General features: G+C 46.9%; 1 protein-coding gene across 5 annotated transcripts; it reads right to left on the reverse strand.

Annotated features, from left to right (window-relative positions):
- Nucleotides 1–3,722: 3,722 nt before the first annotated feature.
- TCP11 (t-complex 11) lies at nt 3,723–24,343 on the reverse strand. Of its 5 annotated transcripts, none has more exons than XM_029945469.1 (11): nt 24,245–24,343; nt 23,796–23,933; nt 20,916–21,009; nt 14,858–14,978; nt 8,489–8,709; nt 7,619–7,779; nt 7,122–7,339; nt 6,862–7,043; nt 5,922–6,085; nt 4,402–5,188; nt 3,723–4,173 (listed from the first exon to the last, which is right to left on the reverse strand). In XM_029945469.1, exons 2-10 carry the CDS (start codon nt 23,917–23,919, stop codon nt 4,956–4,958), a joined length of 1,518 nt encoding a protein of 505 aa, XP_029801329.1. In that variant the 5' UTR covers nt 23,920–23,933; nt 24,245–24,343; the 3' UTR covers nt 3,723–4,173; nt 4,402–4,955. The 5 variants fall into 5 exon arrangements, with proteins under 5 accessions (XP_029801329.1, XP_029801331.1, XP_029801328.1 ...); XM_029945471.1 differs by having other exon boundaries at nt 5,040–5,188; nt 24,039–24,263; XM_029945468.1 differs by having other exon boundaries at nt 24,057–24,262.
- Between the last annotated feature and the right edge of the window lie 783 nt (nt 24,344–25,126).

The following is a 25,126-nucleotide window of genomic DNA, read 5'->3' on the forward strand; positions in this document are numbered from 1 at the left end:
CTTTCAGAACTGACAGTATATTTCTGGTTTTGTTACACCACTCAGTTTGTGGTAATTTGTCACAGCAGCCATGGGAAACTAGTTTGTCCCTAGAGCCTCACGCAGCTCTGCCTATACCTTAATTTTGGCCTATGAGACCCACTGTGGACTTCTCACATCCAGAACTGTAGATAATAAATTTGGCTTGTCTCAAGGCACTAAATTTGTGGTACTTAAGACAGAGACTTCTTCAACTTGATTAAGAACATTTACAAAAACCAACATTATATTTAACAGTGAAAAACTGAATGTTTTCCCCTTAAAACTAGGAACAAGGAAAGGATTTCACCATTACCAGTCTTAAAATTCTAGGAGTTCAAATCAGTGCAAGAAGGCAAGTAAAGGAAGTGAAAAGAAATAAAACTGTGCCCATTTGCAGATTACATAAATATCTATGTAGAAAATTCCAAGGAATCTATAAGAAAATTAATAAGTGAGTTTAGCAAGATAACGGGATAAAAAATAAACATGCAAAAGTTAATTCTACTTCTAGAAATGCACATGTGGACACAATTAAAACACCATTTATAATCATTCAAAAAAAAAAAAAAGGAAATTCTTGGGTGTAAATCTAACATGTTCAGAACTTATATAAAAACTATCCAGTCCTGGATGGAGCACCTGGATGGCTCAGTCAGAAGAGCATGTGATTCTTGATCTCGGGGTTGTGAATTGGAGGCCCAGGTTAGGTGTAGATATTAGTAAAAATTAAAACTTAAAAAAAACAAAACTACACAGCCCTGATGATATGGTATATCCCTCCTGATATAACTGGAGGCATATGCCATATTCATGGACTGGAACTTTTAAGTTAGTAAAGGTATCAATCCTCCCAAAATTGATACACAGGTTAACATAATATCTATAAAAATTCCAGCAAGTTTTTTTTGTGTGTGTGTAGATATAGACAAGATTAGTCTACAAAAAGGTGAAGAAACTAGAATATCTTTTTCTGGGTGGCTCAGTTGGTTAAGCATCTGACTTCAGCTCAGGTCACAATCTCATGATTCATGGGTTCAAGCCCCATGTCAGGCTCTGTGCGAGCAACCTGGAGCCGGCTTCAGATTCTGTCTCCCTCTCTCTCTGCCCTTCCCCTGCTCATTAATTTTTTCTCTCTCTCTCTCAAATAAGAACATTTAAAAAATTTTTAACTTGAAAAAGAATAAAGTGGGATTAGTCTACCCAATTTCAAACTTATTATATAGCTACAGTAATCAATATTATGTGGAAGAGAGGCAAACAGATAGATTAGTAGAATAGAATAGAAAATCCAGAAAGAGGGGCACCTGCGTGGCTCAGTGCCTCCGACTGGCCTCCGACTTCGGCTCAGGTCATGATCTCATGTTCGTGGGTTCGAGCCCCGCGTCGGGCTCTGTGCTGACAGCTAGCTCAGAGCCTGGAGCCTGCTTCCAGTTCTGTGTCTCCCTCTCTCTCTGCCCCTCCCCCTCTCATGCTCCATCTCTCTCTGTATCAAAATAAGTAAAACATTAAAAAGATTAAAAAAAAAAAAAAAAGAAAATCCAGAAAGAGACTTGGACAAATATGCCCAACTTATTAGGTGCAAAAGCAGTTCACCAGAGGGAAGATAGTCTTTTCAACCAATGATACCGGGGCGACTGGACATGCGTAGGTAAGACCTAAGCCTCACACCTTACACAAAATTAACTCTAAGTGGATCATAGACTTAAATGTAAAACACAAAACTTTTAACAAAAAACACAGGAGAAAATCTTTGGGATCTAGGGCTAAGCAAAGAGTTCCTAGATTTGGCAGCCAAAGCACAATCCATAGAAAGAAAACCTGATAAATCAGACTTCATCAAAATTAAAACTTCTGTGCAAAGGATATTATTAAGAAAGTGAAAATACTACCCACAGAATGGTACAAAATATTTTCAAATTATATCTGAGAAATCAGATCTGGTATCTAAAACATATAAGAACTCTTACACTCAACAGTAAAGAACCCAATTCACAAATGGGCAAAGGACTTAACAAACATTTTCCCAGAGAAGATACACAAATGCCCAAGAACACATGAAAAGATGCTCAGCGTCACTAGCTATGAGGGAGATGCAAATCAAAACACAGTAAGATTTTACTTCATACCAAGATTTCTGTAGTTTAAAAAAAAATCACTGCTAGGGGAAATGTGGAGACACTGGACCCCTCACACACTGCTGGTGGGAAGGTAAAAATGATGCAGAAACTACTGTGAAAACATTTTAGTAGTTTCTCAATAAGCAAAGAATTATTGTCTGACCCACCAACTACACTCCTAGATGTAATACACTCAAAAGCATTGAAAATAAGTGTTCCAGGCACACCTGGGTGGCTTAGTCAGTTCTGCGTCTGACTTTGGCTCAGGTCATGATCTTGCGGTTCACAAGTTCGAGCCCTGCTTCAGGCTCTGGCTGACAGCTTAGAGCCTGGGGCCTGTTTCAGATTCTGTGTCTCCCTCTCTCTCTCTCTGCCCCTCTCCCTGCTCTCACTCTGTCTCTCTCACTCCCTCTCTCCTTCAAAAACAAACAAAAAAATTAAAACAAAAAGAAGTGTTCCAACAAAAACTTGCACCAAACACAAATTTTCACAGGAGCACTATTCACAAAAGCCAAGAGGTGAAAACCAACCAAATGTCCACCAAGTGATGAGTGGTTAATAAAATGTAGTATATCCATCTCATGAAACATCAGCCATAAAAGGAATGAAGTGCTGCTTCATGCTACGACATGATACAATCTAAAACATTAAGTGAAAGAAGCCAGTCACAAAAGACCTCGTATAATATGATTCCATTTATCTAGAGGCAAAAATTGACCGAAACAAGTGAGTAAAGACTGCCAGTGTCTGGGGGGTAGGGGGTAGAGAGAGCGCTTCGGGCGCCCGGCTGGCTCCGTCGGTGGAGCATGAGACTCTCGATCTCTGGGCTGTGAAATTTGAGGCCCATGTTGGGTGTAGAGATTACTTAAAAGTAAAATGTTGTGTTTTTTAAAAAAATTTTTAAGTGTTTATCTATTTTTGAGAGAAAGAGACAGAGACAGAGACAGAGACAGGGGAGGGGCAGAGAGAGAGGCAGACACAGAATCTGAAGCAGGCTCCAGGCTCTGAGCTGTCAGCACAGAACCCAACACCTGAGCCGAGGTCAGATGCTCAACCGACTGCCACCCAGGCACCCCAAAAATAAAATCTTAAAAAAAAAAAGTGTTGGGGCGCTTGGGTGGCTCAGTCAGCTGAGCGTCCGACTTCAGCTCAGGTCATGATCTCACAGTTCGTGGGTTCAAGCCCCACATCAGGCTCAGTGCTGACAGCTCGGAACCTGGAGCCTGCTTTAGATTCTGTGTCTCCCTCGCTCTCTGTTCCTCCCCTGCTCGCACTGTCTCTCTTGCTCTCAAACATAAACATTAATCAAACAAAAAAAAAAGAGCGAGCTTAGTGAGTATGTGATTTCCTTCTGAGATGATGAAAATGCTCCAGAATTAGATAGTGGTGATATTACACAATACCATGAATGTACTAGATGCACTAATGGTAAATTTTGTATTATGTGTATTTTTCTGCAGCGTTGAGTACATAGCCCTCACACCGTGGGCAGGATGAAATGGAGCTATCCTTCCTCATTTAGATCGGGATCCCTGTCTCCTCTGTGTGGAAGCAAAAGAAAATCAACTCAAAGTTTCTAAGAAATCAATCATCTCAGATTTTAATCATGAAGTATAGAGCAGGGTTCTGTTGTCGGCTCCGTGTCTGCACCCACAACCAGGCCTTTTCACAAGGGTCCCTTCAGAGCATTTCTGCTTCTAAGATAATGAGGCTTCCAAAATGTGGGTTAAGAAATTCAAATTAATCCTTGCAAATCAGAGAAATCCATCTAGGCAAGCTTCACTGTTTATGAAACACACCCTTTTCCAGGGCTTCCCCATCCTGAGGATGTCTGCCCCGGCCTCCAGCACGCCTGGCCATGGCTGCGCGGCCATCCGGCTGTGTCACCCATCGAGGCTCTCTAAAAAGGAAGTCGATGAGGAACTCGCCAGCGCTAGGAGCTCAAATCCGCCTTCTGTTGTTCCTCCTAGGCTCTGTGTGTCGGCTGCAGCTCCCTCCGTTCCTGAAATGTTCTCTGTGTTTCTCTTCACGGAACCTGGAGAGCACAGACATGAATTTTCATTTTCTCTTCTCCATTATTTTAAAAGAGCCAAATCTAAATGCACATTTCCCCATTTTGCTCTCTGAGGCAGAGCTGCTCTGGCACAACGCCACCAGGGGCCGAGCCCAGGCGCTTCCCAGAACGCCCCCCCGCAGCCGCACCTGCCCACTGGGGGCCCAGACAGGAAGAATGGAGGCGGGGCCGCCTCCATGTCCACGTCACCTGCTGCAGACACTGCAACACACTCCTACTGGCTCTTGCATCGTTTGGAACCTTCGGGGGAATTCGGTCCTAGAAATGAGGTTTCTAAGAACTTATTTCAACCGCACCCTATCCTCAGCTGAACTGGACAAAACTAATTTCTGATTTCCAGAGACGCCCTTATAGTCACATTTTGGATAATCCTAGAGACTTCTCAGAGAAATAATGCTAGCACCCCAGTGTCTCGGCTTCTCAGCTCTGTGTGCCAAAGGGAGCCCCTGGCCAGTGGAGGAAAAACTGGGGGTCTTTTGGCTTCTCTGCTAGCTGGGGGCCCAGAGCACGGGGCTCAGGCATAGCGGCGGCACTGGAAGACTGGAGGTTTCCTTGCAGTTCAGAAGTTTATTAGTGAACGAGTTTGGGCCAGCTGGTGTTTACATGCTGATCACTACAGCCCTGGTGTGCCGGCTGCAGGAGGGGAGAGGGCTTCCGGCTCTGCAGTCGGTGGTGAGGTCACCCCAGGAAAGCGGTGAGGAGCTCTCCTGGGTCCACGGCGCCAGGGCGTTGAGCCGGTGCTATCAGAGAGACTCCACTTCTGTTTCCAGCGGCTGGGCTGGAGGGATGAGGGTTTTTAGGATCTCCGTGTAGTAGGGGCCAAACACCTTCTGATTGTGGTGCGTCAGGCTGACAAACTTCTGGCCCAGTTCTGCCAGTTCTGCGTCAATGACGGTAAGGCCTCCGGGGAGATCCAACAGGGATCGCTGAACACCAAGGACCAAACAGCATTTGAGAAACAAATGGACCCGCTGATCTGTGAGCAGGAGACGGCAGTGAGAAGGGAAAAGGCAAACAACTTTCAGGGGGCAACATCACCTACCCCTGCAACTCTACTCACTCAAGCTCCGAGGTAACGGAGATGTTTACTAGCCAGCCCACTCACCCGGGAATAAGGAAATCTGTTTTGTTCAGGAAGGGGGCTGCTATCCGGCTCCCAAGGACAAAGTAAAGCTCACAAACTAGTGGGCTTGTAAATTTCAGACTATTCAAAAGATTACCTGAGCATCTAGCGATAGATCCTAGTGAGCATTTAGCACGAGGATCTTAGACACTCCTTCAGAGGGCTAAGGTTTAGAGCAAGGTCAAGTTCATGCCTTCCATTCCAATAGGGATGAGTGCTTGCTATGGGCAAATGTCCTCTAGCTAATTCGGCATCAGTTTCTTATTGCTGGGAGGTTGGGGTAGATGTCACATGTCTCGGACTAAACTCAGGAAACAGCCCAGAAGGCCAGGGATGACTTATCCAGGTTGGTTGGGCAGCAGGCCATACTCAGAACTCATGAATTCCTGGGTGCAAACCTTCCTTAGAACAAAAATCAGTCTTTAAACTAAATATTTTCAACCAAGCACTTTGGACAAATTAAAACCTAAACAGTGACTTGCCCAATGGTCACACTTTTTACTGGTACCTGGTCCAGTAACTGATGTCCAGGGATGGCCTCTACTTCTCACCAGAACATTCTCACCACCCCCACAGGCGCGCTCACCAATGACACTGCGGACACAGTTCTCCTTCTCGACAATGTTCTGGAGCTGTCCTATCAGAGATGCCGTGTTTTCACTGCTCAGAGCAGCAAGGCCCATGTTCTCGAGGCTCCGGTGCATTTCCTGAGACACCTGCTCACTCACAGTCTGCAGAGCCTCCTCTGGCCTAGACCACAAAGGAGAGGAGGCTGGTACCCAGCGGACGGCCCTGGCATCGGCCCAGAGCCACCACGCTCCACGGCAGGAGCTGGGCCCACTTGAGGGAGACCTCCGCCATCCTCCTGCCCTCAGCCCTGCCCTCACCCCAGTCCCTGGTAGCAGCAGGGCCCAGTGGGGGGGTTCAGCATCTTCACTATTACCCTCCAGACGCCGACTATTCTCTCTGATACCATGTTCTACTTCTTAGGAAACACGATAAACTATAAAGTCAACTCTGTACAGGATTTTGGTATCCACTCGGAATTCTGTGGCCCTACACAATGTATTTATATAGGTGTATATACAATTAGCCTTTCTTGGACATTTTCCATGGTCATATGTCCTACTGTCACCAATTACAGTGACAGACCCGGCCTTCTGATTCCTTTTTGTCGTCCGGTGTGACCCCCTGCACACAGCGGATGTTCAATCTGCTCCAGGAGTTGTTCGGATCAACTCCTGCATATACCTGAGGCCAGCCCGCTGTCACCTGCTCAGCGAGATAACACCTCCTCTGTAGCAAACAAGATAATGAGTGGACTACCCCCCGCACTACCCTCTGTGGAAGAAAGCTTTCTTTTTCCCGGTCACAAGTCTCAAGACCGTTATGGAAAGACCTCACCAGTCTCAGGGGATGGCCCCAGTCTTCGTGGGCTGTGGGGGAGCGTAAGGCATCATTCACGGCCTGTGGGCGTCCCCATGCCACAAGTACCTTCTACTCCGAAAAAGGTCTATGTGGTTCACCTGAACTTGAACTCCTCCATCAGGTCTTTGGTTATCTGCTTCAGCTTATCCACAAACTGGGGGGAGCCAAACAACACGCTGCCAGAGAAGCTCCTGGCCACCAGCAGGACTGAGGCCAGGACGGTGAGCTGGCGCAACTGGGACCTGAGCTCCTGCAGCTGCGCTCTGTCTGTCAGCAGGGTCTGGGGGAGCAGGGAGGACAGGCCGTCAGGGCACAGGGTCCTGAACACAACACGAGGTGACGCCCTCCCCAGGCCTACCTCAGGGAAATCCTCGTCTTCAGGGTCCCGGAGAAGGAGGTTCAGGAACCCCTGGGACAGCACCATGGTAGGGCTGAGGGGCTCCGGGCCGATGGCCGCCTCGCTCGGAGAGAAGCTGACCACGCTGGCGGAGTCGGAAGTGTCTGGGCAAGTGGGAGGCGGCGTGGTGAGGTCCGCAGCCGCTTGGGTCAGCCACCTGGTGGTGTGACTGAGGAGGCCTGGGATAGGAAGAGAGTGGGGAGGCAGGGCAGCGCGTGCGGCATCGCATCCCGAAAGCTCCAAGACTAAGGTTCTCATCAAGATATGCTCCTGGTCAACAAAGCAGTGCTTTGGTGGCAGCAGGGGTAGGGGGTGTCTGTCTCAGACATCGCTTCCTTCTCCCTCCCCCTACCTGAGGAAGAAGCTCTCTGCTCCCAAGAGGCAGAATACTCTCGAACATCATAGCAGTCAGACCCAAGATCCATCTTTCCACCCCTGCCCTTAAGTTATTTACATACTTGGCTGCTTATTGAGGAGTTCTTGGAATGTGGACTGTTCACGCTGGCTGGAATGTTCCTGCAGGTGGGGCTGAAGGCTCTGCATGGTGTAGTTCACCATGTCCATTTTCATCAGGCCCAGGACCTGGAAGATCCCCCTGACACAGAAAATATAATATACCCTGAAAGGAAATCTAGTGAGAGGGGAACCAACAGCAAGTGTCATTAAATCACTGTGTTCCCGAGTTAGAAGCTCTTTAACTTAGTCCCATCTCCTAAGTTTACAAAAGCCGCCATTGTGACTGAGGGGACTCGGGACCCAAGGCCCGGAGTAAGTGATGGCGGAGTGAGGAACAGGTAAGTCTCTGGACCTTGAAGCCTCCAGGCTAGCTCTCTTTCCACATGATCATTCTGTTGTCTGCTTTAAAAGGTAGAGTCAGGGATGCCTGGGAGGCTCGGGTGGCAAAGCGTCCGACTTCGGCTCAGGTCATGATCTCATGGCTTCGTGGGTTCGAGCCCTGCATCAGTCTTGGTCTATGTCTCTCTCTCTCTCTCTCTCTCTCTCACTTTCTGAGTCTTGGTTTCTATAGCAATGATATAGAGATAACCTCCCAAGCCTGTTCCCTCACACTGTGAAAACCTGGGGAAAAGATGTTTGAGCACATACTCTAATGTTTTATGATAGGATGTTAGATGGGAGGCCCAACCAACCTAAGGCCATTTTGCAGGGGAAAATGGCTAACAGGCCGGCCAGGAGAACAGAGAGGAATCAGTCAGGTCTTCAGTAGGGAAGAGCCAGCCTAGACAGGGGCTATCAGTTGGTGTCTGACCCCCCCTTTCCTGGCCCAGGGACTGAGGCGGGTTTCAAGGGACAGCAGTCACGTTTCACACCTCAGTAGCCAAACAGGGTCCGTAATGTTCTCCAGTTTCTGCACCACCTCGTCTCGAACTGGCGCGCACAGCAAAGTCATCATGCCAAGAATGTACTTAGAGAGATGCGGGAGGCTCAGAGCCCCGCCCTCGGCCTTCCGCTGGAGCAGCTCCGCGCCCAGTGCCTCCTCGATCTCACTTCTCAGGCGGCCCTGGCGTGGTGACAGCAGCGAGAGCAAGATCTGCCCGGAAAGAAATCAAAGGGAGTCACTTTCTGTGCAAAGCCGCAAACCTTCTCTACTGCACAAGCCCTTTAACCAAGGACATCAGCCTGGCTTTGAGGGACCAAGAAGTGGGGGCCCTAAATTTCCTAGAGGACATTATTTATCTTTGTGGGGAGGCCGATGATGGTTCAAGGCTTTAGGGGATCGGTACAGCAACAGTGAATCGTGTTCTAGGCAGAATGAGATAGACAAATTCAAGGAGTGCGGTACAAACAAGCACAAAGAACAACAAATATAACATACACACATCACATGGTGATGAGGTACACTTAAAAAGCAGACACTTTAAAGATTATTTTACTTCAAAGGGTAAGGAACAAATAGACCAAGAAACGGTGAAGGGGCACCGGAAATAGCCCATTAGCTCCGAAATGTAAGTTCCCTGTGAAAAGAGACTCTTACCCAACCCTGTGCCTCATAACACAGAGAATGTGGTGGGGGGAGGGTGGGGTTCAACGCACACCCGCATAACTGAGAGGAGTGCTGAGCTGTGCAGCTCCCAGCTGCTCGGATTCATCTCAAACACAAGTTCGTCCTGGCTCTCTGAACAGTCGGGGTGCCTGGGGGCTCAGTCGGTTGAGCGTCTGACTTCAACTCAGGTCATGATCTCACAGTTCATGAGTTTGAGCCCCACATCGGGCTGCTGCCAGTGCAGAACCTGCTTCTGATCTGTCTCCCTCTCTCTGCTCCTCCCCTACCCACACTCTTTCTCAAAAATAAGCATTAAAAAAAAAAAAGAAAGAAAACATTTAAATGGTAAACTATGCCAGTTACCAACTGGAGGTTCTCAGTGCCAAGTGTACCCTCCAGGGCCTGGCTTTAAGTATTTTTCCTTGGCCAGCTGGCATAATGGTCAGTCTCGCTCGCAGAGAGAGCTGGGGAGATCCTGCAGGAGGAGGAGGCCTGCCTTCCTGGCTCCGGCGTGGGCCTCCAGCGCTCCCGCGACACTGCGGCTTCTCTTCCTCCGCATTACTGTCTGGGTTCTCTCTTCTGATTGGGCCCTCACTGACACCACACGGGTAGCACAGGTGACGTGGCCACAGACCCATTGGATCTGAGGAGCAGGAAGCAGCAAGGGCTTTAGATGCCTCCAAAGACGTGCAAACTACAGGACGGCAGATAATCCCCACAGAACATCAGCGCTGCCACCTCCGCGAAGTGGCAGAGCGTCGGTGGTCTGCACACTGTCCGGCTGCCCCCTCCAAGGTGAAGGGCAAGTTGCAGTGCCTCAGACCACCCACCATGAAAAACGAGGCCCAACATCTGAAGGCCTTTCTAGATTTTCGAGGTCACGGATACCACAATTGAATTTGCTCCTGCAACACTCACTTAAGGGCATCGTAAGGTTTCGAATTTCAGGGGACAGTAGTGTCTACAGCAGCAAGTCCAGGCCGTCCTACAAGCTGCGATGCCAGCTGGGCCCTATGACCCAGCAGGCTCAGTGACAAAGTGCCCGTGGCAGGTAAGGGTGCTGCGACACAGGCTCCGACTGTCTTACTGGGGCAGTAAGAGCATCACAGCACAGACCTTTAGAATTCTAGAGCGAATCTATGCTCTCCTGCAAATCACTATTTGCCTTTTGAGAAACAGTTTCTGGCTTGCCTCTGGGCTTTTGCAGAAGTAAACACTTCGCCCCAAGACAGAGTGGCCATGTGGCCACTCCGAGCTGCCTAACCGTGTGAGCAGGCCTGCACCGCAGCAACCTGCCACCCAACGAAATGGCCCAGAGGAGACCAAGCATACACTGGGATAGGACAGACCTACAGAGCAAAATAGAACAGAGTCCAGAAATAAAACCTGGATCTATGGTCAAATGATTTTTGAAAACAATGCCAAGACCATTCAGTAGGAAAAGGGCAGTCTTTCGAACAAATGGTACTGGGGAAACTGGCTAAGCCACACATAACAGAATGAACTTGGACGCTTACCTCACATCTTATAAAAATTTAACTCCAAACGGATCAAAGACCTAAACAGAAGAACTAAAATTCTAAAACTCTTAGAAGAAACTAAAGGGATAAATCTTCATAATCCTGGATTTGGCAAGATATGACACAAAAGGCAGAAAGTACAAACCAGAAAAATTGGACTTAACCAAAATTAAAACTTTTGTGCAAAGGACATTATCAAGAAAGTGAAAAAACTACCCAGAGAATGGGAGACTGTATTTGCAAATCATTTACCTAACAAGGGGCTACTATCCAGAATATGTAAAGAGCTCTTATAACTCAACGACAAACAAACAACCCAATTTAAAAATGGACAAAGGACTTCAATCAACATTTCTCCAAAGACGGCATAGAACTTGGACAACAAGCACAGGAAAAGATGCTCAACACCACTAGCCACGAGGGAAGTACAGATCAAAACCACAGTGAGATCCTACTTCATGCCACTAAGATGTCTATAGCAACAAAGAAATGAAGCTCTGGGGAAAATGTGGAAAAACTACAACTCTCATACCTTGCAGGTGGGAATGTAAAATGGTGTAGTCACCATTGAAAGTAGTTTATTGGTTTCTCAAATTACACACAGAGTTAGTTACCAGATGGTTCGGCAATGCCACCCCTGTCTGTGTAGCCAAAAGAGCAGAATATAGGTGTTCAAACAAAACTTTATACATGAATGCTCAAAGCAGTACGATTCACAATAGCACAAATGTGAGAACAACACAAATGTCCATCAACAGATGAAGAGATGAACAAAGTTAGCACACCCATACAATGGAATTTTATTTGGCCACAGAAAGGAATAAAACACTGACACTTGCTTACAACATGGATGAACCTTGAAAATATTATGCCACAGTGAAATCTGCCACATACAAGAGGACAAATATCATATGATCCTATTTATATGAGACATCCAGCGAAGTCAACACAGAGAGACAGAAATTCAATAGAGGATACCAGACTCTGGAGGAAGAAGGTAATGAAGAGTTACTAGTAATGGGTACAGTTTCTACTTGGGAAAATAAGAACATTCTGGAAATGGATGGGGTGATGGTCACACACATTGGAAATGTACTTAGTGCCACTGAATTGTAACACTTAGAAATAATTAAAACGGTGGGGCGCCTGGCTGGCTCAGTCCATAAAGCATGCAACTCTTGATCTCAGGGTTGTGAATTTAAGCCCCCGGTTGGGCATGGAGCCTACTTAAAAAAAGAAATTAAAATGGTAAAAATTTTGTTATATATGTTTACACTTTTAAAAATCCTTAGACGTACAAACAAAGCCCCTAATTCAGCGCCACTCCCCAAGGAGGATCAACCAACCACCTCAGCTGAATTCTCTGGGCCTTCTCCCCCCTGGAATGGACACATATTCTGGACATGTGTCTGTCTTCTCTGTCTGCAATCTTCTAGCAGCACCACAACTGGGTACTGAGAAAATGTCTTACCCACTGTCCTTCCCCATCTGATCAAGAATGCATCTTCTAGCAAAGGAAGTGCAACAGTAGGTTCATACCCACTTCCCCCTTGAGTCAACAGGCCTTAACTGAAAAGCGGAATGGCTTACTGACTCGATTACAGCAGGAGTTGAGGGACAATATCCTGAAAGAAAGAGGTTCCGTCTTAAAAGATGCAACACAGTCTTTGAATCAAAGACCATTATATGGTATAGTTTCCCAAAGCCAGAAAACATCGTCCTAGGAATCAGGGGGGTGCAGGGGCTGGTTTCTCTTACTATTATACCCAATAGCCTGCTTGAGAATTTTTATTTCCCATCCTGCCAACTTTAGGCCCTGCCGATGTGGGAGGAATGCTTGCACTGATTCCAATGATTAGAAGATGAGGCTGCACCTTATTTTGGGATCCTCAGACCACTGAGCCAATAGGCTGGAGAAAGTTCTTCTTCTACTGGCTAGACCAAACGACCTGGGTCTGGAGAGTAAATCAGGTTGATGCTACCCAATGAAGGCAAGAAGGTTCTCTGAGGTTCCTCTTGATATTTCCACACATAATAAAATATAATAAAGATGAACAGAAAACCACAGCATACGAACAACAACAGTAAATTGCTCTGAGGACTCGAACTCTTTGGTGATGAAGGTTTGGGTCACTCCAGCAGATAAAGAAAAGCCAAGCAGCCGAGGCCCCAGCTGTTGACAGGGGAGATATGGAGTCAATCGTAGAAGGAAGCCATGGATCAACAGTAGCCTTCTGACCAACTACAGAAATGAAAACTATAAATCTTCTCTTTACAGATCAGTTACTGAAAGCTAACGTTACAATTTAGACTTGAGGTAACAGAATATTCAGGGGAACTGTGGCTGGATTTGAAAGTAATATAGAGAGCAATGGATACAGTAACTGTTAGAACTGAGTCTCACTTTAGGTAAAGAACGAGAACTTGTAAGACAGCTGCATCTTAATAGGTAGAAATAGAGCTCTTCTCAGGAACTGCAATGTGTGTGGAAGGGCGCAGATGAGTGGCCAAAGGAATGGAATGTAACATTTGTCAAGTTATTGTCTCTCAGTTCCAAGCCCGTCGTTCTTTTCTCTGCTCTGAGAAAATGACTTAAGCCCCTTAAACAGTTTTCCTGTACCAGGTGGCACAATGTTAGACCTCATCTGTCGAAAGCACCGTTAGTTTTCTGTGCTGCCTAACAAATTCCCATAAATTTAGAGGCTTAAAACAGCACATATGTTTCTTATCTCACAATTTCAGCGGCTCAGGAGCCCAGGCACAGTGTAGCTGGGCCCCATGTCCCGGGTCTCAGGAGGCTGCGGTCAAGGTGCTGTCTGGCCTACATTACCATCTGCAAGCTCTGCTGGAGAGGACGTGCTCACCAGCCTCACTCGAGCTGCTGGCAGAATTCGTTTCCTCCCAGCTTAGACCTGAGGGCCCCGGCTTCCTACTGGTTGTTAGATGGATGTTGTCCTTAGCTCTTCAAGGCCACCTGTCTCCTTGCCACGAGACCCTCTCCACAGGCAGCTCACAGCACAGCTGTTTGCTTCATCAAGACTTCCTAGAGATGGAGGCTCACGTGGTGGACCGTACTTCTAGGAGAGACCTCCCATCACCCTTGCATCTTCCACTGCTCAGAGGCAAGTTACAGATCACGTCCACTCAAGGAGAGGGGATTGTACAAAGGTGTGGATCACTGGGGGACACCTTCAGATGTGCCCACCACAGGCTAGAAAGTCACTGCAAAGGGCAAGAGCATCCCTTCCTGGTTCTGGAATCCTCACATGGCACCATGCAGTGTTGGGGGGGGGGGTGGGTGTGGCTTTGCTGGTAGCTGGCTCCTGCAGCCTGAGTGGCTTCGTGGCTTCTCCTGGGCTCAGCTCCTGCCAAGCAAGTGGCTATTGTCCAGGGCCAGGCTCCTGGTGCAGCACCCAGCTCCTGAGGGTGCACAGTGGTCAGCAGCCCGTGCAGGTGGGCAACCTCCCCTGGCACAGGCATGCCCTCTCGAGTGAGTCCCCGGGTATTCTATCTCAGCTCTAAGGGTACAGTGTATTCTATACACTTGATTAGATAGCTTAGTATACTTTCATTTTCCTTGCTTCTTACTCGCTCAAAGCTCCTGTTTCTTCAATTCCGTGTTACAATTTTTTTTTTCAAGTAAGCTTCATGCTCAGTGTGAAGCCCAACATGGGGCTTAAACTCACAACCCTGAGATCAAGACCAGAGTTGAGATCAAGAGTTGGACGCTTAAGTGACTAGGCCACCCTAGTGCCACATAATAATCTTTATATTACAACTTCCTTGTTGAGGGCACCTGGGTGGCTCAGTCAGTTAAGCATCTGACTTTGGCTCAGGTCGTGATCTCACAGCTTGTGAGTTTGAGCCCCGCATGGGGTGAACTCGAACCCTGCTTCGGGTGAACAGAGGCCCCGCTTCTCTCTCTCCCTCTCCCTGCCTCTTGCTCACTTGTGCGTGCCCTCTCTCTCTTAAAAAAAAAAAAGTAAATAAATAAATAAATAAATAAATAAATAAAATAAATGAATAACTCCCTTGTGAAACTGTTTGATTTCCATCTAGTGATTAGGCTCTGACTCGTGGGCCCTGTTCAGTTAGGGTCTGCTAGCCACCAACATTCCAATGACCTTGAGGATGTCCAGGAAATTCACATCCACAAATGGAAAGTCGGCACTCACCTCTTTAATTTCTTTCAGAAGTTCAAGAGCACAACTGAAGTCTGGGGGAGTAGCTGACAACTGTTCTTTAAGATGGTCCCAAAAGGCACTATGCGTTGTCTCCTTGACCTTGCCTTCCAAACTGCAAGAGGTTAAGTTAAATGAGCAAATTACTTTCTCTACCCAGAAACTGTTACAAGGTAATTATCTCCTAAGCCCCAAACAAACAGCATTTGAAATGACAAAAGACGCTTATACTGACAGGGAAAGGCCGGGAACTGTGTCTGGACCGCGGCAAAGGTGACAAGCTGGAGTCAGACTCGGATGTCCTCCAGGGCATCGGTAAAAGCTGTCAGGAGGGCTCCTCATGATTCCCAGCAGCCCTCCCTCTGCAACACAGGGTCCTGAAGACGCGTCAGGCCAGCGTTAGCACTGACTTTGCGAATAGCCTAGGTAACACGTGACTTACTTTCCATTTATGTATACCTATACCAATGAAGTAAATGATCTTTTATTTTCTTATAGTCCTCTAAAATAAAAAAAAAAAAAGGATTTTCCTTCTTTGGTAATACTCCAATATCCATAAGTATTTCCAAATCAAGAGGTCTAAAACTGAATTTGCTATCTCCCCCTCTAAACCTGTTTCTCCTGTATTCCCAATCTCACTGGCATTACCGGGTAGCCAGTCATGAAGGCCAGAAAGATCCATCATTTCTTCCCCTTAAAAAAAAAAAACCAGAAGCAAAGGCAATTCCATTTAGCAAGGACAGTCTTTCAGCATGCGGCACTGGAACTACTGGACAGCCACATGCAAGAACAATGTGTCTAGTCATGGACCTGGTTCCTTCCACAAATGTATCACAGGCCTAAATGTAAAATGAGATAACACAGATCATGACATAGGAGAAGATCAAGGTGACCATGGGCTTGGCAATGACCTTTTGTATTTTAATTTTTTTTATTTTTCTTTAATGTTTATTTCTGAGAGAGAAAAGAGACAGAATGTGAGTGGGAGAGGGGCAGAGAGGGAGGGAAACAGAATCCAAAGCAGGCTCCAGGCCCCAAGCTGTCAGCATAGCACCCAACGTGGGGCTCGGACTTGTGAATTGCAAAATCATGACCTGAACTGGTCGGATGCTTAACCAACTGAACCACGGAGGCGCCCCCGGCAATGACCTTTTAGATATAACACCAAAAGGAAGATCCGTGAAAGAAAAAAATTGGTAAGTTTTAAGGCTTGTGCTCTGTGAGATACATTGCGAAGGGAATGAAAAGGCAAAGCACGATCTTTGTAGAACATCTCTTCTGACAAAGAAGTAGTATCAAAAATAGACAAAGAACTCTTAAAACCCAACAAGAAGAGAACAACCCAGTTTTAAGACAGGGAGGGATCGAACAGACACTCAAGTCTGTTCACCAAAGTTGTCATAGGTCCAATGAGCATGTGAAAAAGGAGCATACTCAACACCATTAGGGAACTGCAAACTGTTACAATGACGTGACAGCACACACCTATGACAATGCCCCAGATCCAGAAGGCGGACACCACCAAATGCTGGTGAGGGTGCGGAGCAACTCTAAGAACGCTCACGCACTGCCGGTACAAAATGGTACACTCTGTGTAAGGTTAAAATCGGCAGAGTGAGAAAGTCACAAAACAGAGAGACTGGAAAAGAGATCAGAGCACCCTTTATTAAAGAGCTCGTGGGCGAGGTTCAGTGGCTTGGAGAGAATGAGCCAGGGAAGTCGCAGAGAGGATACAGAAAACCGAGGTAAGAAACAAATGTAAAAGGCCCTTACTGGGAGCGCTCTCGGGTGAGGTTCCCGGGTCCCGGCCAGGATGGGCCAGGAAAGTCGCAAGAGGAAAACAAAGAGCAGGGCCTTATATAGGGCACTAGTTCCGGGGGTGTGTCCAGGGGCAGATGACGTGTTTTCCGAGAAGTCGGCAGCCAGTGGAAAGTTCCAAAATGGTGGTCCACGGCCATCTTGGTGTTCCTTTCCCCAGGCCGCCAAACCTATCACTCTGAAAGACAGTTTGGCAGTTTCCTACAAAACTAAACATACTCTTGTCATAGGATCCAGTAACTGTGCTCCTTCGTATATGTAAGCAAATGACTTGAAAACGTACGTCCACACAAAAACTTGCACGGGGACGTTTACAGCAGCTTGATTCATAAGTGCCAGAACATGGAAGCAACCAAGATGTCCTCCTGTGGACGAGCGGACAGAGCCTGTGGGACATCTGGACAAGGGGTTTTATTCCACATTACAGAAAAAGGAGTTACCAAAAGACATGGAAGAATCTTAAATGGTTATGCGAATCTGAAAAGGCTGCATATTGTAGGATTCCAATTATCGGACATTCCAGAAATCAACAGACAGTAAAAGGATCAGTGGTTGCCAAGGGTTCGTGGGGCAGGGAGAAAAGATGATTTTTCTGCAAAATCACTCTGTAGGATACAAAAATGGTGAATTCATGACACTATACATTTTTCAAAACCCATAGAATATACAAGAAATGAACCCTAGGGTAAATTACAAACTTGAGTTAATAATGTGTTAATACTAGATCACCAATTATACCAAGTGACCTCATTAGTATAAGATCTAATCAGTAGGGGAAAATCTTTGTGCTGAAAATGGGCTGTGTGGGAACTTTGTACTCATTTTTTTTAAACATAATTGATTGTCATGTTGGCTAACATACAGTGTGTACAATGTGCTCTTGGTTTTGGGGGTAGATTTCAGTGGTTCATCGCTTACATACAACACCCAGGGCTCATCCCAACAAGTGCCCTCCTCAGTGCCCATCACCTGTTTGCCCTTCTCTCTTCCCCTCTCTCCATTAATCCACGATTTGTTCTCTGTATTTAAGAGTCTCTTATGGTTTGCCTCCCTCCCTCTCTGTAACTATTTGGGGGAACCTGGTACTTTCCAATAGTTTTTCAGTACGAAACTACATTAACAAAATGTGTCAGGGCGCCTGAGTGGCTCAGTCAGTTAAGTATCCAACTTTGGCTCAGGTCATGATATGGGTCGTGAGTTTGAGCCCTGCATCAGGCTCTGTGCTGACAGCTCAGAGCCTGGGGCCTGCTTCCTCTCTCTCTCTGCCCCTCCCCCACTCACATTCTTCCCCTATTTAAAGTAAATAAACATTAAAAAATTTTAATGTGTCTATTACTTTAAAAAAAGAATGACAGGAATTAGTTTCCTCTGAAAATTTATTCAAATGAGTTAGACTCATAAGAAAAAGAACCATTTGAAAAGTCTAAGGCTGTACCTAGTCATTGCCAAGGAGCACGTGGTTTTCTTGAATTAAACATCCCCCCTTAAAAATATATAATTGTAATGCATTCCTTATAAAACAAACAAAAAATCAGCAACATGAAGATGAAAAAAACCCCAAAAAGTCAAAGTTCCTCTCCCAACACACCATTCCCAATCATCAGAAGAATCCGACTATAACCTGTCCAATGGTCTAAGGTGCTTTCGAATTGTTCTCAGCTCTTTTCTCCTCATCCTACTTTATCCACTCCGTCTCCAAGTTCCATAAACTGTGCGTCTTAAACGTGTCTGGAATCTATCCCCGCCGCCCGTAGCCTATTCACTGGTCCCTCCGCCTTCAGCCTGTCCCTTGTCAATCTGTCCTCCACCAATTCATTCTGAAATCAAGGACTTCTTGGGAGGCCCAGTCAGGTAAACGTCAGATCAGGTCATGATCTCACAGTTTTGAGATCATACAATGGGCAAGGAGCTTAAGATTCTCTCTCTCTCTCTCTCTCTCTCCCCCTCTGCCCCTTCCCCATTTGCATGTGTGTTCTCATTCACTCATTCAAAAATAAAACAAAACAAAAATAAAATAAAACAAATAAAATAAATAAAATAAAATAAATTAGAATAAAATAAACAACTTCTAAAATTCAATTCTGATCACAATGCCATGATCATTTAAAGTCCTCTAGGGGCTTCCCCTCACCAGCGTAAACCGCTAGCTGGACCCTCTGGGTATTGCTCTGCCTCCTTTCTCCTTTCTCAGTTTATCTCCTCTTGTCTCACAGTATGTTGTGCTCAACCACACCAAGGTGCTTGTAAAGAACAGACTATATTCTTGCCTCTGACGCAGTTTCCTCCGCCAGGAGCACGGTTCCCCACCCAGACCACCTGGAAAGCATCTATTCCACCTCCAAGACGCAACTCAAGTCTTCATAAGCAACACTCAAGTCTCCCTCCATGGGCCCATCTTCTCTGACCCTCCTTAAGCAAACGAGGCCGCTCATGGAACCCTATCTACGCAACTACGCGCGAACTTACCAGTCTTCACGGCTATTCAACAGTCTCTCGCACAAAAGCCTCCTAACACCAGTGACAGTGCCTTACTCACTGATAATGGGACCTCTATCTCCAGCCCTCCCCATTTTCTAGCCACGTAAGGACTCAATATACCCGTAATGAATGATGCCCAAACATGGGATCCCCTTCGGAATGTGCGATTGTCACCAACCCCATCCCATCCACCAAGGAAAGCCAACTGCCAATAATGAGTGACCTCAAACTGTGTTTCCACCTTTTCCCTGGTGTGAAGTCTGTGTTACCTTACGTGAAAACCCAGCTCTGATTCGTACTATTTCCCCTGCTTCGTTTCTCCCTCTGGCGTCTCTTCTACCCACCCTCCCCCCAGCTGTCTCACTACCGCCCCTTTGGCAGACCGTCACGCCCACTTTCCTTCTTGTCTCCTCCCCTGCAAGCAATAAACGCATCTAAGCAGGGAGAAAGAAGGTAGGAAATGTGGATTTTGCTGAAAACCTGCTGCCACAGTAGCTGTGCTTGGTATGCACCCCCGTTGGTACCAGACAAGGGCAAATCAGAGCATGGAGAGGAGGGAGGTGGACAGCGTGTCACAGAGAATGGCCCTTTCGTCACAGGTTCCCCAAAGCTGTGACCACATAACAAAACCAGTTAAAGAAGCTGACTAATCACAAGCTGCCCCCAAGTACCTACTGGTGGGACATTAGAATGATTTTAAAATCTGACACAACGTTACCCATTCAACTGCCAATAAGCCAGCAGAGCCACTGAATTCATTCTTACCAGATGGTTCTCACTTTATGACACTGCCAATATAACTAAGAAGCAAAGTGAGCCTTGATGGAAGTAAGGGAGCATTATTTATCAACAGAGTTCTGATCCTAGTTCCTAAAAGAAACTGATTTCTGAAGCCGGCCAAAAAGAGAATTAAAAACATCACTATGAGAAAATTAATAGTTTATCTGTGCCTGTTTACTCTGTGGTCATTTTAAAAGAGTAACTGAAAGGAGCTATGAGGTAGGCAGCTGGGAGGACAGCCCCAGAGATCCAGGGAAGATTCCTGGCACGCACACCAGTGCCATCTCACCTCCGGGGTGTGGGCCGGGCTCGGCGTCCACCTTCTAGGGAAGAGAACTCCGCAGATGCAAAGGGAGGCACTTCGAGATGAGGTAACAAAAGACTGTGGGTCCCGCTGCGGACACCAGCTCTCACACCCTAATTCTCTCACCCACTCAGAGTGAGGGACGCCAGCGACCGTGTGGCGAGAGACTGAGGGGGGGCTCTGGACAGCACTCAGCACACTGACCACAACCTCATGAGAGAGAGACCTGGAGCCAGAGGCCCACGGTTACACCACGCCCGTATTTCTGACCCACGCAAACTGTGAGATCAAGAACACAGTCTTAGCTACTAAGTTTTGGGATGATTTGTTGGCAACAATAGCCAGCTACCACAGGCTACTTCCTCCACACCCATCAAAGAAGATCTGAAATCCACCCTTTTGCACATTCCAATAGTAATTACTTTGATTGATTCACTAGTTAAATAACATTTGCTTCTTGACCCTCTACTACCAATAATTATTACTTTTCTATTTAAGTTGTTGAGACCTCTTAAGGTTTATATTCAAACACTGTATTTTTTCCCAGTTTAATTGAGAAAGCACTGACTGATTATATTATAATATAAAAATGCTTCAAGTCTGGTCAGAAGCCATTCGTGCTAAATACCTATGCCAGCATGAATAAAATAGGAAAATCAGAAAAGCTAGTACCTGTTTGGAGGTAAAACCTTTTCTTCCATGTGGAAATCATGATTCATTCCAATCTTGTTCAGCTTAGAAATGTTGTCAACTGTATCTACTGGACCTGTGACACAAAGAATTCATGGTGTACACCTGAAACCTATGTTAGGTATCACCTCTACCCCGAGTGAAAAATAAAAAACAAACTTATGGTGGACACAAGCCCGAATTTCTATTTTATTCAGGGATTCACTGAGTAGGCCCCAAATTTACTTTCATCAACTTGATCTTACACAAACTCATTCAATCATTCTAGTCATTTCTGTTTCCTGAGCTCTAGGCCCTGTGCCTCCAGCCCAGCAGGTAGGAGCCAGCTGTCCTAGGCCTCAGGGCCTTGAAGAGTGGTCTAGCCTGGGGTAAGGGAGGACAGAGAAGCTATTTTACAAATAACAAACAAGTAAAATCATAGTGAAAGCAGTGGAGAAACAAGGATGTGTGATTTGTAAAAATAAACACTTATCGAAGGGGACCATGAGTCTACTCTCCTCTCCCGGCCTCTGATGAGCGTTAACACCTCCATATAGACCGTACTGAATTGCACCAATGTCATTTGGTCTCATAAAGCAGTAGCTCCCAGATGTTAGAATTTCACAGACTAATAACATTTCCAAAAAGACTTCTGAGCAATGGACAACATGCCAACTTTTTGTTTTGCCAAGTACGAACAGAGAGACCAACAACTAAGCAAATAAAAAATCCACTCTACAACCCCCAAGCCATTATTTCGTAACAGAATAACCTCCAAAAAGAAAAAAATCAACCAACCAAAAAACAAAACGAAAAAAAAAAAAACCCAAAAAACCAGAAAGGGAATATTGTCAGAATAAGAGTAGTCCTGTACATTGAATCAAGTTAGCTTTAGGAAAAACTCATTATAACATCTTTATTTTCTTTCACGAAACATGGCTACGATTTTGTCACGAACCAGCACTAGCAGCTGGGAACCAGCTGCGGTCTCAGCACAGACCCAGGCGTCAGCACGCACACGTGACAGGCACAATGGTTATAACCATCTCGCAGTGTGTGAAACAAAGGTGCACACATTAAGTCACATTTTCCCATTCACTTTATATAATTTGTTTCCAGTAAAGTATCTGGATCCAAGACAGGGAGGGGATATAAATGAACTAAGACTGGCCATGAGTTAGTTGATCATTGTTGAAGCCTGGTGATGAGTAAATTCGGTTCATGATACTAGTCACTATACTTTTGTAAATGTTTAAGCTTTTCATAAGTAAGAAAATTTTAAATGTAAAAAAAGTAGGGGGGGGGGCGCCTGACTGGCTCAGTAGGTAGAGCACATGACTTTTGATCTCAGGGCAATGAGTTCAAGCCCCTCCTTAGGCAGGGAGCCTATTTAAAAAAAAATTGTTAGTGTATAAAAAAGGTTACATAAAATGCCTTGGATGTTAACAATGTGGACATTCACTGTGCTTTTGTTTGCTTTTCAACAAAGTTAAAATATCTCAAAATTCAAAATTAAATAAAAATTTACAGATAAAAAGGTGATTGCAAATTTACCAAAAAGCCACTGGGCCCTTGCTTAGGTAAACATACTGAACCTTAATGGATAATTGGACGTTCCCTTTATTTTTGCAGCTCCTCTGAAGTCCTTAGTTTCAGCCAAGACGGCAAAACACAAATAAACGGACTATCCTCTAATTCACGAATGCGAAATGAGAAATAAGAGAACATCTTCAAAGGGAAAATGAGCTAGAGCAGCTTACTCAAGGACTGAGAGACAGATCCACACACAGAAACACTTTCCAACTACAAGTCAAAGTTCATAACCTACTTTGACAAGATTGTTCTGTTGCTCAGGAGTTCTGGGCCACTGTGCAACTCCAATAGCTGTAAATCAGAAAGGGGAGGGCCCAGAGAGAAACGAGAGATAAAATAGACTAATCCAGGTTTTTAAAATCCAGAGTCCAAGGACGAAGAAATTTTCAAGAAACTGAACCAAGTCAACCTACTATACAAAATTTCAAAATTTTTTTAAAGGAGGAATTTGGTTATTCATGTCAGGGTTGTTTTACGTAGGGATTCACTTAAATAGCCACCCGAAGAACTTAAGTTGTTTAACTATATTTACAAAACAATTGGCTTCCCCTCCCACAGCAGGTCCAATGCTAAATACACTCCAAGGCACCCAATTTGCCACTTTGGGCCCATTCTGTTAGCCAGCAGCGCCCCCACGTGGCCATAGGAGAAACCAGTGTAATTCAACTTAACAGTAGCAGGGCATTGAACTAATTTTCCCCATTTCAATCTTCAAGAATTTAAACTCTTGCATGTGGACAGGTCTTCAGATTGATTCCTGTTTAAATTCTCTGGAGACTATTATAAGAGAAATGCAGGATGCGTCCTAGTGAGGCTAGATCTACCAAAGTGTGGGAAAGCCTTTGTGACCCAAAAGGACATAAAAGTACATCTACAGTACGGAGCTTAAGCACGGGAGCCCAAAGCAGTAGTACTTCGAGTCAGCGAAGCGCCAAGAGAACACAATTCCCATCCGAGATCACTTGGGTTTAGCTACTCCAAGTGTCCGCCATTTTCCACCTACAAATTCAAACTACAGCGACCGACGGCTGTGAACGGACTCAGCGTCAAATCTTGTCGGATTCAAGTAATCACACCTGGCTCGCTTCTTTTTCCTGGAACAACAACTCTTTGAAGGCCTGCGGTCAATGAGGGGGGAGTGTGGGGCCTGTAGGCAGAGACTGGGTAGTGGGAGACCAAGCGAAGGGCAAAAGGAGCGGGAGGGCGACTGGAGGACCGTGGGCCCTTCCTCTTCCGCCAGTCCCATCTGGAAGCCGCTCTACAGGCCGGCGGGGGGTGGGGGGAACCTACAGAGAGAATGGTCCTCGGGGCCGCTCCGGTTTTCCCCTGCCGGTGCTGAGGTTTCGGGCTTGCAGGACCCGCACTCTGCATCGCCTGGGTTCTTCAGAGGCACTTTCTCCTCGACGTCTGGCATGTTGCGGATGGAATCTGGGTTGGGAAGAAATGATGCGCCGTTGGCGTCGGGGGGAAAGGGGCTCTCCAACTGCCGACTGGGGGCTGGAGCCTGGCCCTTCGCGTCCGTCTCGGACAGACCAAAGGAGTAGGGGCCACCTTCGGGGCCGCTCGGGGACAGACGGAACCAAGGAGCCTGGAGGAGTCGGGCTCTGGGCGCAACGAGGAGGCAGCAGGCCGGAGGGGCGGCGCAGGGCAGGGCCCTCCTTGTCCAGGGCGCCCGCCGCAGGCCCTCTCAGGCTCCGGCAGCAGGGGGAGCTCTTTGCGCGCCGGCTCCCGCCGCTCACCTCCTTCCCGGCGACAGGCTGCCTGGTCAGGCGGCCCCGCAGCCTCGGGACCCGGACCGTACCACTGCGGCGGGGGCCGGGCGGCCGGGAGGGGGCGGCCGGCGACGCGGAAGGACTGGTCGAACCCCGCGCGCACCCCCCGCCCACCACGCCGGGAGCGCTCGGTGGGAGAGTCTGGGTTTGAGAACAAAGCGCGGTGCGTCTCCAGGAGCAACGGGCGGGGTCACGTGCCCACCCCGGGCCACAGCCCGCTGCCCAGTTGGAGCCGAGGAGACCGGGCTCGGGCTCGTGCTGGGTCGTCGTGGGCGCGAAGGCCATCAGGCCTCGGGTTACATGGTTGCCAGGGCTGGTCTCTACCTAGCATCTCCCGCCCCCCAACGAAAAAGATCACCTGGAACTGCTTAGGCAGGGAGGAGCACTGTGCTTTGTTTCTCTTCTGCCTGCTCTCATAGCCTGAGAAACAACCACACCCAGGAGAGAGTGTTTGTTTTTTTTTTAAACATCCTAGGTACTTGGAGAGAATAAGCCCATGCTACCATTCTGCAGGTGGGGAAACTGAGACTCCTGGCCAGGTGCTGGTCCATGGAGGCATGGGGGCTGGGCAGCAGTGTGGGGTCTTGCACTGAATTCTTTGCCTGGGCTCATCCTGGACTTGCAGGGGGGTGCGCGGGGGGTGGGGGGGGCTCTTACTCCTGGCTCCGAGTCAGTGGCCTGTTTTGGTTCCGGGTCTGCTTTGTTGTCCCTGGAGTGATGTGAGGACCTGGAGCGACCCCCTTCCGCTCCAATCCCCACACTTTGGGGAAAAGAAACGAAAAAGAAGTGTCCACTCTGTACTCCTCTACCCCTCTTTATTAACTGACTTGATTTCTTACAACAAAAGCT

Source organism: Suricata suricatta, chromosome 7, assembly GCF_006229205.1.
Source record: "Suricata suricatta isolate VVHF042 chromosome 7, meerkat_22Aug2017_6uvM2_HiC, whole genome shotgun sequence".
In the NCBI taxonomy this organism is placed as follows: Eukaryota; Metazoa; Chordata; class Mammalia; order Carnivora; family Herpestidae; genus Suricata; species Suricata suricatta.

What these genes read in the sequence shown, in the direction of transcription:
- TCP11 (XM_029945469.1), bottom strand. Translation starts at nt 23,919, where the DNA reads ATGCCAGACGTCGAGGAGAAAGTGCCTCTGAAGAACCCAGGCGATGCA. An exon ending in AAGGTTTTACCTCCAAACAG is followed by an intron (nt 14,979 to 20,915) that starts GTACTAGCTTTT and finishes AACCTCTTGCAG; the next exon opens with TTTGGAAGGCAAGGTCAAGG. An exon ending in ATGGAGGAGTTCAAGTTCAG is followed by an intron (nt 6,086 to 6,861) that starts GTGAACCACATA and finishes TTTGTGGTCTAG; the next exon opens with GCCAGAGGAGGCTCTGCAGA.